This window comes from Eptesicus fuscus, chromosome 12, assembly GCF_027574615.1.
Source record: "Eptesicus fuscus isolate TK198812 chromosome 12, DD_ASM_mEF_20220401, whole genome shotgun sequence".
NCBI lineage: Eukaryota > Metazoa > Chordata > Mammalia > Chiroptera > Vespertilionidae > Eptesicus > Eptesicus fuscus.
Window position 1 is genome coordinate 68671526 of NC_072484.1, and position 19622 is coordinate 68691147.

General features: G+C 38.3%; 1 protein-coding gene across 1 annotated transcript in view; it reads right to left on the reverse strand.

Annotated features, from left to right (window-relative positions):
* Window positions 1–19622, reverse strand: part of STK4 (serine/threonine kinase 4) — a 96150-nt gene that overhangs the window by 25754 nt on the left and 50774 nt on the right. The window contains exon 10 of the mRNA XM_054723781.1: window positions 16285–16442. Within this exon, the coding sequence (XP_054579756.1) occupies window positions 16285–16442 (158 nt within the window). The remainder of the gene's footprint in view (window positions 1–16284; window positions 16443–19622) is intronic.

The window sequence follows — 19622 nt, forward strand, 5'->3', positions numbered from 1 at the left end:
TACACACTCAGATGAATGGATATTACTAAAAGAAAGCAAAGATTTGGAAAGTTTTCCAAAGAATGCACATGGGTTCCCACCATGCACACATTTCAGTAATGGCTGTTTTCACCATCTTCTTCTCAAATTCTGTAACCATAAGAAAGCAAGTGTCCCTGCCAATAAAATTTAAAATAAGACAAGATAAAGGGGAAGCAGGGAGCGACTGGTGAAAGGGGACAAAGTTTCAGGGACACAAGAGGAGCAAGTCCTAGAGATCTACGTCACAGCACCGTGCCTGTAGGTAACACGCTTTCATTGTATACTTAAAAATTTGCCATGCGGGTAAGACCTGATATTAGGTGTTTTAATCAGAAAAATAATAATAAAAATAAAGGGTAGGAGGAGAAAACACACACAAAATAATAAGAAAATAATATGAATATTGCTAAAAGTATGCAATATTTATTACAATGGTAAGAAAAGTAAACTTAAAGAAAAGCTACTGTTGAACAGATAACAGGGTACGAAAGGGGAACATTCTGGAATAAGAGCCTGGATGAGACTGCCAGGCGCCCTGTGACAGATTTCACCTGAGCGTGTATAGCAAATGTTTGCTTCAGCCATTAAGACTCCTCTAAAACCGACACCTTTGTTTCCACAGAAGTTATATCTGGACAAAACCAAAAGTGTTCTTAAACCAATAATGCCTTTTTTAGTTAGCATGACATTTCCTGAACAACAGCATAATAACTATGAAACCCATGGTTGCAAAGTAAATAATAAAGAACATCAAAAGAGGGTGTCAATTCAATTGTTCCAACGAGGGGGATAATTCATGTAATTAATGAAATATAAAGCATGTCAATCTGCCTTATGTATCGAGTATGAAAAAAATTTAAGTCAACAATAAATACTCCTCTAATATTACAAAATTCCCAGTGAGATGCAATACATCTGAAACCATTCTTCCTGGTCACCATAGTCCCGATGACGTATTATATAGATGATTGTTTTTCCCTGCGTTGTCACATTAATTAAGTGCCTAGTATGTGCCTGGAACTCAAGAGCAGTTCGTTTTGCTTTGTTCCCTGTGACAAAACACCCAACCGTTAGCAGAGGCAGGAAGCAACCTGGGGATTTGGGTCCCAGAACTGACTCTTGACACTAAGCAGGAAAGTTGCCTTTTAATGTCTCTGGACTTCAGATCATCAAACCATAAAAAGGATAAGCAACCTCACCTTGCTTCCCTCACAGGAACACTGTAAGCATCACCAAATAAAGGAGCAAAACACGCATGTGCCTTTAACAATATTAAATGTTATGTCACCCTAATGTGATGATAGTATTACCATCAGCAGCAAAAAGAAGCATAGCAGAAGTTAAGGTTTAATTGCTCCTTTGGCCTTCTCCTGTTTCTGGATTATTTGTTATTGCTAAAGGATCTAATAATTTTTTTTTTACAAAGGTGCAATTAAGCATGAAATAATAACAACAACAAAATAAATAATAATACTTAATACACAATGAACCAAAAAACAAACAGAAGCAGTTTTACAATTCCCTGCTAGTAGAATTCTACCATAGTTCTAAATGGTAGAATTTAGAACGAACTTGGTTCAAAATAACCCCAACCTCCATTTCATCGAATCTTTCCTCAAACCCTTTGGGGAAAGTTAGGACAGTGGTGTTATGCTTGATTTTCACGGACGACAAACATGAAACTCAAAGAGGAGAGTGACTCGCGCAAGGCCATTCACCCCTCTTCTGGCACAATTTAATGTTCACTCTACTGGTCCATGTTACAAGGTACCCCTATTTTCAATGAAATTCACTTCATGTGATGTCCAACTTTCAGGCAGATGAAGTGATTTTACCACTCATTCTGCATAGCGGCAACCTCTCCTTTACCTAAAGAAATGCCACACCAGAGGCTGCGCTCACAAGAAGTGAGAGGGTGGCATCTATTGGCAAAAAGTACGCATTGCAATGGAAGTAGTGGGATAGCTCAAGATTTGAAAACTAAAAGTAACATTAAATTTATGTCATGAGAGGTGGGTAGAAAGAAAAAACTCTATGGAAAAGAGATGTAAGGGAAATCAAGCAAGCGCTGGGAAGTTCTTAAAATGATACCCATGACCACTCTGGGTTCTAGCTCCTTTTTTTTAAGGACAGTTTTTAAAGCAGTCTCAGGGAACAAGTTTCCTTTGGGAATGGATCTCTGGTTAAGTGAATGGCAATCACCGGGGGCAGTGGTTTCAGTTACTGAAATTTACTCCAAGGACAATGTTTGAAGAAAGAAGGGGAGAGTGGAGGGAAAGAGGAGGAAGTGGACATTGTGAAGTGCCTGTGATATGTTTAAGGCACTTTAGATGCAATGCTATATTAATTCTCATACACACAGAAGCTTTCCTATAGGAATCAGTATTACCTCCATTTTACAGATGAAGAAACTGAGGCATAGGGAGGAGAACCAAGTGGCCCAAATATACTCAGATTGGACCTTAAAAGCCTGACTGTAGTGATCTTAACTACCAGGCATACTATTGCCTCAACCAAAACAGCAACCACTTAGCTACTCAGAGGCACAATATATTTCCTTACAAGCTGACCCAGATGCAACTTTATAAGAACTTCTAAACAAATGTAAAATCTAACACGATCCTGTCTAAAAACAACCAACGCCCTGAGCTGTGTCTTTTTCTCAGTGGGAATACAAGAAATCACCATCAATTAGCCTTCTTCTGTCTGAATCATCTTCTCAATATCTCTCTTCCTTCCACTGTCAGCTCGAAGTCTCAGTAATATCAGCATCAAACTCCAATAGTGAGAAGGAAAGACAAGAGACATGCCTCCCATTCGGAATTATTGGTGCTTGGATAAGGTGACCAGATCGTCCCGCTTTTGGCGGGACAAAACCGATTTTTAACAATTTGTCCCGCGTCCCACGGCGTTTTAAAAAAGCCCCGGACTTTTTTTAAAACGCCGTGGGACGAGGGACAAATTGTTAAAAATTGGGACTGTCCCGCCAAAAGCGGGACGATCTGGTCACCTTATGCTTGGAGCAAATGTTGTCAAAGACAAGAGATGCTCAGCTCTGCTGTATTTCACTTGAGTGGTGGAGCATCAGAATTTGGGAGGAAATGAGACATGCAATATCCTATCCTATGTAATAAAAGCCTAATATGCTAAGTGTCCAACCATTTGTTTGACTGTTCGACCAATTGCTATGATGTGCACTGACCACCAGGGGGCAGATCCTCTGACCAGTAGGTTAGCTTGCTGCTGGGGTCTGGCTGATTGGGACTGGGTGAGATGGGCCGGACACGCCCTGGACAAATCCGTGCACTCTAGTATCTCAGAGAATGAGAAAAGTTCCACATCATGTTTTTTCTTTCAAAGGCATGAGACTACAAAAGCAAATACTACTTTCAGAATTCTAATAGAGATTCTTCCTTTGGAGGGGGTGGGGAGAGAAAACTGGCATAAATCTTTTCCCTGTGTTCTTAACATTTCATGTCCAGGAACATACTGAACTGTCAAGAGTCCATATGAGAAAAAAATGGGAGGTGAAGGTGAGAAGAAAGAGTGAAGCAAGTATATTTGACAGCTCAAAAGGAAGAAGAGTGAAAAGGTATGTCTGGGTGAATGATTACAATTCAAAGTTGTGGCTGTGGATTCAACAATAAGAAAAATCATTTACATTCATCTCTCAGCTGAAAATGTAAAACTGCTTTCTAGATTAACAATTAATTTACATTAAAACATCTTTGAGCCTTTGGAGCCTTTGGACTGATGAAGAGTAAATAATATAAAACTTAAAAGTCATTTTTCTTTCCTGACTTCAAATTTAGCAAAATTAAAGTAGCTGAAGCAATTCTTGCCTTAGTGGAAATGAGATTCAAACTTAAGAAATTTCAGGTTCTGATTACAGCAATTAGGAATTCTAGGCCTGCAGGGAACTCCTTCACTCCTTAATACCATCCTAGCAGCCTTTTGATACCTAGGGCATCTAACAGGGAGAGTGATTAGTCACGTTCCTGTGACACATGTGTTATGACTAAATTAGTCTCTTTAGTTTATATAAACACCACCAGACTGTGGCAGAGAGATACCTCTGACTAAATCTACTCATTGCTCATCATCATCACCATCAGCAGCATTAACTAAAAAAAAAAAAAAAAGAAAGAAAGAAAGAAAGAAAAAAAGCTCTACAGGTTTAACTTGCTTCTCAAAACTAAAAGGCTAAAGCATGAACCTTAAAAAACAAAGGTAACAATTATAAAAAGTTTCATTCTCTATTTACAAATAAGTTTATGAAGAAATAAACTTTAAAACCACTACAAACAACCTATCATCAGAAGACTAGCTGAATAAACTACCGTACATTGATAAGGACTCTTTGTACTGCTATGGAGAGATTTCTAGGATATAAAGTTAAGTGAAAACAGAAAGGTAGATTGAAGTGAGTATGTACTGGTATACTGTTGCTTAGTTAAAAATGGGAGTACAGCCCTGACCTGTTTGGCTCAGTGGATAGAGCATCAGTCTGTGGACTGAGGGGTCCCAGGTTCGATTCTGGTCAGGGGCATGTACCTTGGTTGCGGGCACATCCCCACTGGGGGGCGTGCAGGAGGCAGCTTATCGATGTTTCTAACTCTCTATCCCTCTCCCTTCTTCTCTGTAAAAAATCAATAAAATATATTTTAAAAAATTTAAAAAATGGGAGTACAAATATACATGTATTTGTATGTTGGTGTGTGTGTGAATAAAACCAAAATGTTAACAACAAAAAAAGAGGGAGGAGACAGAGTAGAAAGAATAGGGACAGAAGCTAAGTCTGCATAACATTTGCCTTTGGAACCATACATAGCTTATTTAATTATAAAGTGGAGTAATAAAAAGCAATATCTAAAAACAGCAAATGAAACAAAAATTATCTGCATATTAAATCTGTGGCATAACCACATACATAGAAATTATTCCATGTGACTTTAACATACAGTAATTGGACTGTACATTTCAACTGGGATATGGCCTAAGGACAAAGAGAATTGCAATACAAATCTGAAATTGTTTTTAGTAATTTTTGTTGGTGGAAGTGTTGGTATTGCTATTATGATGCTTACATTTTTATTGTGGGATATAAAGCAAATTAATAATTATACTGGTGTTCCTGGAAAGTGACTTATTTGGTATGAGGGAAAGGAGTTATGAATGTAGGATCAATGTGGTTAAGTAGAAACCCTATGATATTCAACTGTACTAGAAATAGCATCAGAACTCATGAGTTTGTAATAAACATACTTTCTGTCATAAACATACATTGAAAAGGCCTAGGAAAAAATGACCTAACTATTGTGAGTACACCTTGTACCCACACTATGGTCTCTAAGTACCATTTCCCATAAAAGAACCAGAATTCCTTAAAAAAAAAAAAAAAAAAAAGAAATACAGAGTAAAATGGTGGTTGCCTGACACTGGGTGTGGGGGAAATGGAGAGATGGTAGACAAAAGGTACACATTCCCAGCTATAAGATAAATAACTTCTGGGGATCTAATGTTAGCATGATGACTATAATTAACAACACTGTATTACATACTTCAAAGTTGTTAAGAGAGCAGATCTTAAAAGTTATCACCACACACAAAAGGTAATTATGTGAGGGGATGGAGGTATTAACTAACCTTACTGTGGTAATCATTTCTCAAAATATACATGTATCAAGTCATCATGTTGCACACCGTAAACTTGTATGTTATATGTCAACTAGAGGCCCGGTGCACGAAATTTGTGCACGGGGGGGGGGGTCCCTCAGCCCAGTCTGTACCCTCTCCAATCTGGGACATCCCTCTCACAATCCAGGACTGCTGGCTCCCAACTGCTCGCCTGCCTGCCTTCCTGATTGCCCCTAACTGCTTCTGCCTGCCAGCCTAATCACCCCTAACTGCCCTCCCCTGCAGGGTTGATCACCTCCAACTGCCCTCCCTTGCAGGCCTGGTCCCTCTCAACTGCCCTCCCTTGCAGGCCGGGTGCCTCCCAACTGCCCTCCCCTGCTGGCCATCTTGTGTCCACATGGGGGCAGGATCTTTGACCACATGGAGGCAGCCATATTGTGTGTTGAAATGATGGTCAATCTGCATATTACTCCTTTATTAGATAGGATAGAGGCCTGGTGCAGGGATGGGGGCCAGCTGGTTTGCCCTGAAGGGTGTCCTGGATCAGGGTGGGGGTTCCCTTGGGGTGTGGGGTGGCCTTAGCAAGGGGCCTGTGGTGGTTTGCAGGCCAGCCACGCCCCCCGGCGACCCAAGCAGAGGCCCTGGTATCTGGAATTTATTTACCTTCTACAATTGAAACTTTGTAGCCTGGAGCGGAGCCAAGCCTCCTGCTCGCTCCATGGCCGGCAGCCATTTCTGTTGGGGTTAATTCACCTTCTATAATTGAAACTTTGTAGCCTTAAGCGGAGGCCTGGGCTGGCCAGGGTGTGCGGAAAGCTTTGCTTCCTCCGTTGCCGGGGGCAACCCTGGCCTGCTCTCTCCAGCTCCATGGCTGCCACCATTTTTGTTTGGATTTGTTTACCTTCTATAATTGAAACTTTGTAGCTTGAGTGGAGGCTTAGGCCTGCAAGGGCAGGCGGAAAGCTTGGCTTCCTCTGTTGCCTGGGAAACCTTGCTCTCTGTGGCTGTAGCCATCTTGGTTGGGTTTATTTGCATATCTGCTCCTGATTGGCTGGTGGGTGTGGCTTGTGGGTGTAGCAGAGTTAGGGTCAATTTGCATATTACTCTTTTATTAGGTAGGATGCTATCTCAATAATGCTAAAAAAAAAAAAAAAGGCTGTTTCCAGGTTTGGAACAGGAAATGAGCAAGATCAGCCAGGAGCATCTCATTGTAAAAAAAAAAAAAAGAAGAAGAAGAATTTATAAAAAACTTCTGGAGTGAAATCTAACTGCAAGGATCGAAATGCACCAAATATTTTTAAATCCATTAATTCCTAATGATAAACACAAAATCAGTGGTTATCCTTGGAGGATGGTAGGAACCAACCCATTATTTTAACTGGTAAAATAATTTTCACAAAAATTAAATATATACTGTTTTCCCTATATATATGTTATATGTAATATCTACATAATTAATGAAGTACTTCACTATTAAAGTATTTCAGTTGGTAAATGGAGAATGATCAAACATCACTATTTTGTAACCTCTAACAAAATAATGCACATAGGCAATGACCCTCATTATAGAAAAAGAGAGATGAGTATGTATCCAGATATTTTGAAACTCCTGATGGAAGTACACATACCACCTATGAAATATTCTTGCCAAAAAGAGTTGAACCTGAGTCTGATCAAGCTTCTAAATCAGTAATTCTCAAAGTGTGGTTTATGAACCCCTGGGAAATCCTTGACCCTTCTTAAAGAACCCATGAGATCCAACTATTTTCACATTAATACTAAGACATCACTTGCTTTTTCTATTGTGCTGACATTTACACTGATGGCACAAAAGCAATAGTGGGTAGTCCCTCAGTATGAACCAAGAAGTGGCACCAAGGTACTTCATTCATCGCGACCACAGGTTCCATTAAAAATAATAACAAAAAAAAATTCCCTTAGAAATGTCCTTGATGAAGTAGTAAAAAAGTATTGATTTTATTCAAGTTCGACCTTTGAGTATATGTCTTTTTAATAGTATCTGTGATGAAATGGGAAGTCTGCATAAAGTGCTTCTGCTGCAAACTGAAATACGATTGTTGTCTTAAGACAAAGCCCTTGTGCAAATGAGCTGTAAGATAAACTAGCTACTTTTTTCATGGAACACCATTTTTACTTGAAAGAATGACTGGCAGACTGTGGTTATTCAGACTTGAGTATTTGGCAGGCATTTTCACAAAAATGAACTAAGTGAAGTGAGCTGTCACTTCAAGAAAAACAACAGTGTTGCCAGTGATAAAATTCAAACTTTCAAACAAAAATTAGAATTTTGGAATTCCACTACTATGAATTTGATAGCTTCATGCAGACACTTAGAAAATTTTCTGATAAGATTGGTAATTTCAAGGAATGTGATTGTTTTTAATCCTATATAATAAAAGGCTAATATGCAAATTGTCTCCTCGACTGGGAGTTCGACCGGGAGTTCGACCAGGAGGTGGGGCTGGCTGGCTAACCACCCACGGCCCTTCCCCCTGGCCAGCCCCACCCCCAAGAGGCTCCCCTGACCAGATCAGGGTGAACCAGACCCCACCCGTGCACGAATTCTGTGCACTGGGCCTCTAATATTGTATAGTAAAGTAGGCCAACATTTAGAAGATCTAGGTAACTCAGGGAACCAATATTTTCCAAATGGCCAGTGCATAATATTACAAAATCATGTTTGAGTAAAAGTTCATTCAAAGTGTAAGACATGCATATCAAAACCACAATGAGGTACCACTTCACACTAATCAGAATGGCTATTATCAAAAAGTCAACAAGTAATGTGTTGGTGATGATGTTTAGAAAAGGGAATCCTTGTGCACTGTTGGTGGGACTACAAATTGGTGTGGCCACTATAGAAAACAGTATGGAGATCCCTCAAAAAACTAAAAAACTAAAAATAGATGCACCATATGACCCAGCAATTCCACTTCTGGGTATTTATTCAAAGGAAACAAAAACACAAATTCAAAAAGATATATGCAGTCTTATGTTCATCGCCACATTATTTATAACTCAAGGCCCGGTGCATGAAATTCATGCACTTGTGTTGGGGGGTGGTCCCTCGGCCTGGCCTGTGCCCTCGCACAGTCTGGGACCCCTCCGGGGATGTCCAGCAGTCAGGCATCCCTCTCGCAGTCCGGGACCCCTCACTCCTTACTGCCCACCTGCAGCGGAGGCGGGAGAGGCTCCTGCCACCACCGCTGTGCTCACCAGCCATGAGCCCGGCTTCTAGCTGAGCCGCGCTCCCCCTGTGGGAGCACACTGACCACCAGGGAACAGCTCCTGTGTTGAGCGTCTGCCCCCTGGTGGTCAGTGTGCGTCATAGCGACCAGTTGTTCCACCATTTGGTCGATTTGCATATTAGGGTTTTATTATATAGGACAGCCAACATATGGAAACAACCTAAGTGTCCATCAATAGATAAAGAAGATGTGATATATATATATGTATATATGTATATGCATATATATATTTAATGTAACAGTAATATAATAATATAGTTAATATTATTGTGACAATGTTGCATGGTGACAGATGATTACTAGAATTAGTGGGTTGATCCCACTGTAAGGTATAAAAATGTCTAATCACTATATTGTACACATGAAAATAATATAACTAACATAATATAGTATACCAACTATATTTAAACTTTTTAAAAAATCAAGACAGATGAATAGATTTTAATATTAAGAATAAGAAAAGTTCATTGATATAGTTTTAGATTCTACTTTGCAACTAATCTTTAGGAAACTACCAGTTCAATTTCAGTGTAGCCTCAAAGAAGAATATCCACAATTATCTGAAAAGGCTATTAAAATACTCCTCCCTTACCCAATTACATTTCTTTTTTTTAATGTATTCTTATTGATTTCAGAGAAAAAGGGAGAGGGATAGAGAGATAGAAACATCAATGATGAGACAGAATCACTGATTGGCTGCCTCCTGCACGCCCCCTACTTGGGATCCAGCCCCACAACCCGGGCATGTGCCCTTGGCTGGAATCGAACCTGGGACCCTTCAGTCTGCAGGCCAACACTCTATCCACTGAGCCAAACCGGCTAGGGCCCAATTATATTTCTTAGGTCAGACTTTCTTCATATACTTCAACCAAAATGTGTTACAATAGATCAAATGTAAAAAGCAATATGACAATCTAGCTGTCATGTGTTAAACAATACAAATTGAAAAAAATGTAAATAATGTCATTTTTCACACTTATTTCTTTATATTTGGGGAGATACAATTATTCTTCTTAAAATATGTTCTATATATTAGTGTATATAAGTTTATTATTTTTAAATGTTAATAAAATTCTAAAAATTTGTTTTAATTCCTAATTCAGTAGATATCAATAGATATAACCCAAATACACAAAAATTTCTGGGGCCCTTAATAACATTTAAAAGTGTGAAGGGGTCCTGAGAACTATTCTAGATCAAATTGCAAATTTACAAGAAATTAAAAAAACATATTAAACAGACCACTTAGATGCAATTACCAGTATACAGAATGTGGGAAACATTAGGGGAGAACTGATTCCTTTAATAATATCAAAAAGTGGGTGTGTGTGCAGGGCATGAAGGGGGAGACCTATACATTAAAAGCAATTTAAGAGATTTATCTACTGACTGAATGTATGAATTTTACTTGGACCCTAATTCAAACAAACTAGGTTGGCTAGTTAGCTCAGTTGGTTACAGCATGGTGCTAATTCAAACAAACTAAAAAAAAAAAAAAAAAGTATGAGATGACTGGGAAAAATTGAACATTGACATTGTAGGTATTTTATGGCATTAAAGAATCATTCTTTTTTTTAAATTGATTTTTAGAGAGAGGAAGGAAGAGGGGTAGAGAGATAGAAACATCAATGAGAGAGAAACATCATGGATCAGCTCCCTTCTACCAGGGATTGAGTTAGAAACCCAGGCATGTGCCCTGACAGGGAATCAAACCAATGACCTCTTGGTTCATGGATAGACACTCAATCACTGAGCCATACCAACTGGGCAAGAATCATTATTGTTCATTTTTACAGGTCTAATAAAGATATTGTGGTTATGGTTTTTAAAAAGATCTTTATAGATACACTAGAGGACCGGTGCACAAATAATGCATGGGTGGGGTCCCTCGGCCTGGCCAGCTATTGGGGCTCATCTCACACAGTCCTGATCGGGCTGCTTGGGGCTGGGGGTTTGTGCCTCCCGCCCCCGCCCCCAGTATGGCCAATCGGGCCCACCGGCTGGGGGCAGGGACTGTGGGAGCACACTGACCACCAGGGGGCAGCTCCTGCATAAAGCGTCTGCCCCATGGTGCTCAGGGTGTCATCATAGCGACCGGTTGTTTGGTCGACTGGTCCTAACGGTCACTTAGGCTTTTATATAGAGAGATATGGAAATATTTAAAAGTGAAATATGCCAGAGATTTTTTTTTCCAGAATAATCAAGTGGAGGGAATATTAGAAGTGGAGGATTAGTCATGAGTTGATGATTGTTATTGTTGAGTAGTGGAAACTTCATTAGGTTCTGACAAATGGAGGCTAGGATATTTAAGGATATACACTAATTTTTAAAAATTCATTTTGAAAAATGTGGACCATAAATTCAAAGACAATGTTTGGGAATGTTTCTTTTGTTTCTAAAAGATGGCAGATAAAAGTTTCAAGTTATAGATACCTGGGTTCCCACAAAACATCAAGTTGCATCCTTAGGAATATTTAATTTAAACATGAATAAATGAAGCATCTCTGTACCTACAGCAATCATGATTTTAAATTATAAATAAGTTAATAATCTCACCTCCCACCAAATGTCTAATTTCTAAAGTGTATAATCAAAAGCAAAAAGTGCAACCTAAAAAAAAAATTGACTTATGTCCTAATAATTCAGTAAAGCTTCTTTATAAAAACCCAAAAAATCTCTACATCACCATCATATTTGAAGCCCCAATCTAGAAAAGGATGGTTAAGATAAAGTTACATAAAATCAGGGACTATCAGCCTCCTGGGGAAAACTCAGGGCTAAAATTTATCCTTCCTTACCACAAAAAGCTATGAGTAGTTTATGACTTTATAACTACCCAGGGAATCCAATCAATCAATCTTGTTCAGGTTCTTTTATCAAATTAATTTTGAATTAACAGTTTAATGGTTTTATATCCTCATGGACCATTATCACACAACTTCAGAGAGATATTTAGGTTATTAGCCCTTTGTGCTTCATTAGAATTCTATTTTTAATTTCTCTGACTCACCAAGAAAAAATCTAAAACAAGTCCTGTATGTTTCCAGCAAAAATAAGGGCACACTGGGGCACTCACTTATTTCACCTGAAGGTCTCTCTCTCAGTCCCTCTGCCCCCCTTCCTCACACACCTACACACGTCTGCATGCTCCAAATACAGTTTCTCAGTAATTCCTGGCATTCCACATTCTTCAACGCCTCCACAGTCACACTTCCCTCTCTGCCCAGAATGCCCTTTCCCTCCTTCTCTAGCTCGAGAATTTCTATTCATCTTTCAAAGTACCCTTCAAATGGGACTTCTTGATGCTTTCCCTGGGGTTCCTGTTCCCTCTTCTGGCCTCCTACTGCACTTTTTATATGCACTTTATGAGCAGAATCTGCCAGAATAGCCTAGAGAGAGGCCATACAGTGTAGGTGGTTAAGAGGATGAGCTCTGGAGCCAACTGCTTTGGTCCAGATCCCTGCTGTGCCACTTATTATCTGTATAAACTGAATCATTACCTACTCCCTTTAACCCTCAAGTTTTCTCATCCTAAAATGGCAATAATAACATTACCTACTTCGTGGGTACACTTTAGAAATTAGACATTTGGTGGGAGGTGAGATTATTATTAACTTACTTAAAATTCACACCAATGCCTGGCACATTGTAAATTCTCAATAAATGTAAGCTATTGTTATTAGCACAGTGTATCAAAACTAATTTATTACCTTTTCTGCTACATTATGAACTCTCTCAGGGCAGTGATTTACTTCAAAGACTGTGTCTGAGTTTAAGTGAAAATAGTGTGCTGACCTTAAGCCGGGCAATTGCTACTAAGTGTTAGGAATACAAAGATGAATATAATAAAATCCCAGCTGTCAAGGACCTTGCAATCCTGCCTATTCATACAAAGCACACATGAGGACTTCAGTAACTAGATTAAATTAATATGGGGGGCTAGCTACTAGCAACTCTTTTTATAAAATAAGTCATAAAAACCTGGAAACAACTTCATTTGAATGAATAGGAAACTTACTCCAAAACCCAAGGATACCAAGAACTAATAATCAACAATACTTGTAAAGTTAATAACATTGAAAAGTACTGTGGTTCATCTAGATCTGCAGACACTCTGGCTAACTCTAGACTAAAACGAGGGAAATCTAAGAATCTAAAAAAAACATATGCGTCACTCTTTTTTTAAATTAAAGCAAGTAATATGTTAATACAGTCATACATTCTTGCTGTAAAAACAACTAAAACTAAAATTCCTCTCCTCAAAGATAATGACTCTTAATTTTACATCCTCTTTTTTAAAAATATATTTTTATTGATTTCAAATCAATAAAAAGGGAGAGGGGGGATCAAGCCCGAAACCTGGGCATGTGCCCTTGACCAGAATCAAACCCGGGACCCTTTAGTCCGCAGGCTGATGCTCTATCCAAGCTGAACCAAACCAGCGAGGGCCAGAGTCTCTGTCTTTTAACAGATTTTAACGCATTCACATGTATTGTGATTATTGCTGTGTAACTGCTAACCTGTGTTCCTCTGCTCCAGCCACAGTGGCCTTCGTTCCTTCCTTACATACATCCACCATGTCCTGTTCCAAGGCCTGTGTACTGTTGGTCCCTCCACCCGTCTCCCATGGCTTGCTTTGGTCTTTGTTCAGGTCTTAGCTGAATGCCATCCCCTGCAAGGCCTCCTCTCACATTATCTCGTCACCGCCCTTTTTTCTTTAAATTATTATTACTCAAACTGATATAGGACCTGACACTATGTGTGTTTCCCTCAGCACACTTAAGCTCCAGGAGAGCACGAGCTTTATCTGTCTTGTTCATGACTCCAGGCACCCAGGCATCTTAGACTAAAATCTCATAGTGTATTTTTGGAGGATACATGAGTCAAACTGGATTCAAGTTTACAGCTTTTTGTGGCTTTACAAATGGCAAAACGGGAGGGTCTGAATTCTCACAAAAGTAGCATTCATTTCCAAAAATGCAGTCTGTTTAGAGAATATGAAATGCAAATTTTAGAAAATATTGTATCCTCAAGCACCTATTTACATTTACTCTCTATATATATTAAACATTAAAGGAAATCTATGTTGCATTTTCAACTTGGCAAATGAGGCAATTTCATTTTAGAATTGCAACAAGTATTGAGTTTCAGATGAAAATATAAAGATTTCTGTCAGCATTACATCCTGCCATTCCTGATTAAATTACTCCCTACTTGCCATTTTGGGCAAAAAGTTCATTTCAAAATAGCAATTGCCTTCACAGGAAGAAAGAGAATTATTTTCCATAATTAAATAGTGCCTGCCAGGAAACTGAGAGTCTCTGTAGAGACTGTTGAGGGAAACATGTCAGCTAGTCTGACACACACCCTTCTCTAACCGTAGTGAGATTATCCAGAATACTTTCTTCACTCAACGGGCTGATTCTTTGCCAGATGTCACTTACAAATACGCATTTTCCTATTTGATACCTCTAGTAAGAGTACAGGAAGCTCAAAAGGGGAGTAAAAAGAAAAATTTAAAATCATGCAATATTAATAAAATATAAACACATCCTTATCTTTGAATTTCTAAAGCACCTAATTGGAAAGAAAGAAAACCCCATATGAATTTAGTGGGTCAGAATCAAGCATAAGTAGGTTAAAACAGATTACTGGGTGCTACCTGTCTCCAGAGATTTTGATTCATTGTGTTGGGGATGCGGCCCAAGAACTTCCTTAACTCATTATTTTAAATTGCTATTCTCCCTCTTTCTCTCTTCACACCCTAACCGACCAATCTCCCTTTCTTGCTTTATACAGGGTGTCCCAAATGAATGGATACACACTCTGAATAATTATTAATTCAAATTTTGAAAAGAAACATCAATTGAGCTATTAGCTGTTAGTGTATGTATACATGCCCAGCCGGTTGTATGTATACATGCCCAGTAGTTGAGTGTGGTCCTATGAACCAAGAGGTCACGGTTTGATTCCCGTTCAGAGCACATGCCTGGGTTGCAGGCTCGATCCCCAGTGTGGAGAGTGCAGGAGGCAGCCAATCAACGATTCTCTCTCATCACTGAAGTTTCTATCTCTCTTCCTCTCTGAAATATTGAAATATAGATTTCATTTTTGGGGACACCCTGTATTTTTTTTTTTTACAACATTTACCACTATCTAACACAATAAATATTTTACTTCCTTATTTCCCATCATCTATAATGAAACCTTTATAACGGATGGATTTTTGGCTGTTCTAATCATTACTATATTCCTAAAAAAGTGCCAAGCATACATTGATACTCAAACAACTAATAAACAAATGAGTGAACAAAAAATGACAGATGATAATGCATGGTAGATGATGAATAAATGAACACAGATTATAAAACAAATGAAGCTGGGTTCTAACATGGACTCAGTAACTAATCAGTTAAATAACCTCAGGTCAGTTATTCTGGTCCTCAGAAGATCTCTATCATTAGCTGTACAACTATGACATTTCTACTCCACAAAAGTAGAAATTATGTTATGGAAGAATGACATCATTTCCTCTAAGCCAGTCAGTAGGACAGTGGAAAGCCAGGACTAGAAAGTCCTCTCAGAATCCAAATAAAACGCTTAAGCTAAGCTCTTATTATCAACAACAGAATTTAAGAATGTAAAAATTTTAAAAAGTAAAAATTAAATATTCCTAAAGAGAAAATTGTTTTCTAAAAATATTCAGAAAAGGAATGCACACTCCTTAGCTTGCTTTTCCTCCTTCCCCCAATTTTTTTATTGCCTCCACTCATTAAATCTCTGTGAACTTTAACAAGTGTCTGTGGCTGCAGGAGAATGTTCCACAGCAGAGAAAGAATAAAACACACCCAGTTTTTCAGAAGAAACTTCGGAACAACTTAATAGTTATCCATGAGCAAAATTCAGAATAATCCTCTCAGAGAGCCTAAAATTAGGATAATGGTTAGCAAAACAACAGACACTACAAGCAGCATTAACTGCCCTCCAGGCTAATCCTTAAATAAAACCTCACAATCTCAAATAAACTATTAAAGATTGCGCATTTTCGTTTGATGACTGAATGTTTCTTTTACCATTACCAATTTCAAACTCAACAAAAGAAAAATGGCAAGTGAATAAAGGATTTTTAAAGTGAAAAAGATGCCGCTAACTGGGAGAGCCAAAACTACTCAAATGTCAGTCAAAATGTTGTTGTCTCAAACTCCTGAGGCCCTCAGCCCATGAGCTGCTTCCAGAGGAGACCTGAAGTGCACAGGAAAATGCTCCGGCACTTTCAGTGAAATGACAGAACTGGGTGTGTGATACTTCAAATCGCTTGCTCCAGCACACATTACCACGTACTTCTAACACTACTTACAAACTCATAGTCTCCATCCTGTGGTACTTTCCAATCGGAAGAGTTCTTCAGTGGGCCAGGCACACTCTTGCCAAAGCTGTTGATCTGATTTTCCTTTTCTTTTTGTTCAAAGTATTCAAGGAAAGATGGTTTTGCAGGCTGCATGGTCTCATCCCTTCCTGAAAACCAAGAAAAAGAAAAGGTGAAACATAATTATCTATCTCCATCCAGATGGGTTCCAGCCTCTGGATCCGTGGCTTCTGGTTAAAGACTTCTTTAAAAACCTAATGAAAAGTGCAGGAAAATGCACAAATGTTCACTGAAAATATTTCTCATACAATTGCAAAAGATTTACAGGCCCTTAAAATACATGCAAAGATCTCATCAGTGTCCCCTTTTCTAGGTGGAAAGACTTGGGTGATACAATAACTTTGCATAAGCTGCAAATAATATTTTTGGGTCCCCTATAGCAAATAGTCCCTGTAATATTAGACTAAAAACAGAGGAGCAAGCAAATATTTATTAATCATCTACGTACACAATATTTTCTACAAGCACTACAGTAGGAAAGGGGGAGTGATTCAGTAGGGTGACTTCCCTTCATAATCCCAATTGGACTAATGAGAAAAATCTGCATGAAAAAGAAAGTATAAATAAATCACAATCCACATCATGAAATATTATGTAACTTTTAAAATACCACTTACAAATGGTTTATGGTAAAGTTAAGGGTGAAAATGAGATACAATATTATATTACAATATGATATAAATTCTGTAAAATCACATACAGATGAGAGAAAATAAAAAGACTAAAAGAAAATATACCAAAATGTTAATAAGATTAGTCTCTGATAGGATTGTACGTGATTTTATTTACTTCTTTTAAATATTTTTCTTTTTTTATTTTAAATAATTTTTCATTTTTCAATTATAAGTTACATATATTATATTAGTTTCAAGTGTATAACCAGTGACTAGACATTTATTTAACTTATGAAGTGATCACCCTGATAAATCTAGTATCTATATGACACCATACAAGTTCTTTTAAACCTTCTTTTTAAAAAGAAAATAGTACAGGATATGTACTATCATGTATTAAATAGATAGAACGGACAATAAGAGTTACATCTGCCCAGAAGATGGGGAAATCTCGCAAGCTGGACTGGTCAGGGAAGACATTCTTAGGTTGGGCCTCAAACTATCCCTAAGAAAAGCATCAGCAGTTACAGAGCAGGACAGGTATGTATGAGAGCAGCAGCAGACAGCAGTTACTAGTTACAATAAGTGACAATAGCAAAAAGAGCAATTTTACTTGGCATGACTTAAAAACCTAGCCAGCTCAATGTACCTATTTCATATGTTGAAGTGGCTTTGTGCAGTTTTTCTTTAGTGCTTTCCATGAACATGTGGGTCTATATAGCCCTCTCCCCAATAACCAGAAAAAAAGAGTAGAAGGTTCAGAGCCTTAAGAAGTGGATGGGCTACGTATGGTGCCAGATGGGCACTAGAAATATTGGGGGAGCACTCCTTAAGTTATATAAATGTCTAACTACTATGCTGTACACCTGAAACTAATATTCAATATAAACTGTAATTAATGGACGCAAAACTCTGGGGGGGAGGGCATGTGTGGGTGTGGGGTGGGGGGGTAATGGTAAGATATGTACACATATAATACCTCAATAAAAAATATTTAAAAAAAAAAAATAAAAAAAAAAAATAAACTGTAATTGAAAAATACAATTTAAAGAAAAGATATCTTGGTTTTATCCTATTTCCTACCATGGTTCTGTGATATCCAAATAGCATTCCAATAAATTCACATTTACATAAGAAGGAGGAGGTAGAAGAGAAGAAGGAGGGAAAAATGAGAATGAGAATGAGAATGAGAATGAGAATAAGAATAAGAATAAGAAGTGGATGGGGGAGGCGTCTAGAAGATAAAGAACAGCAAGTGTTTCTCTTCTGGCACCTTCGTTCTCTGCAATCTTATCTCCTGACCTTGTCTAGTCCAGTTTCAAGCCAGCACTCTGACTACCTCTCAGACATTTGTCACTTACTCACTATCTCCATTGCTAAGTTTAACAGCAGCCAATCCCAGATTTGCCCACTTCCAGATGTTGCCAGTAGCTTACTTCACTGTTGGTTGTCTCTTCGCTTATTAGGAATTAAACACAATATTTGCTAAGACCGGTCAATGATTATGTGCTAAGTGTGTGTTTTGTTTGCTCTGGGTATGACGTTAAGTGCTTTTCATGTTTGAAGTTTAATTTTTAAGTTAAATTTAATGTATTATTTCATAAGATAGCTCTGAAGGAACTATAACAAAATAAAACTTGTAAAAATTGGGGTGTTTGGGATTTGCTGACAAGTCAGGAAGCTAAGTTCTTCTGATCGGGTCCCCTTCCTCTGGGAGTACTAACTCTGTAGCAAGACATAACCCTACACATCAAAAAGGAGTATTCAGAGAGGCTCCCTAGGCCAAGCAACTGCTGACATATGAGGTATTCAGTTTACTATCCTTCCTAGATACTTGATCAGCTGAAGAGAATAGAAAGTCTGGAAACAAAATAGAAAGCCCACATGGCTATCAAAGCAACTGGATAGTTATTTGGAAAAAAAGATTAAACTGGATCCACACCTCATACCTTAAACTAGGGCAGTGGTCGGCAAACTGCGGCTCGCGAGCCACATGCGGCTCTTTGGCCCCTTGAGTGTGGCTCTTCCACAAAATACCACGGCCTGGGCGAGTCTATTTTGAAGAAGTGGCGTTAGAAGAAGTTTAAGTTTAAGAAATTTGGCTCTCAGAAGAAATTTCAATCGTTGTACTGTTGATATTTGGCTCTGTTGACTAAGGAGTTTGCCGACCACTGGACTAGGAAAACTCCAAATGGAGAAGAGCTCTAATTGTAAAAATGGAAACCATAAGTACTCGAAGAAAGCACGTGTGAGTACATTTAAAACCTGGGTGTGGGAAAGGCCTTCTAGCTATGGCAGAAACACAGATGCAATAAAAACTGGATAGATGAAAATCTTTTGTGTTAAGAAAACATCACAAATTTAAAAATGAATAGGCACACATACACGATAAGCCAAGACAAATTAGAAGAAAATATTTGCAACAAACACCATACTTTTTTTAAAAAGAATTTTCTTTTTTTTTTAATTTAAGAGGTATTTATATATTAGGCAGATAAGATCTTAAATACATAAAGAATTCTGAAAATCAAGAAAGAGAAGACAAAAAAAAGGGGGGGGGGGAGTCAGATGGGTAGGGGAGCTGAAGACCTGAAAAGATAGTGTGTATACAAAGATATCCCATTAGTCCTTAAACATGAAAAAAAAATTTTAGGT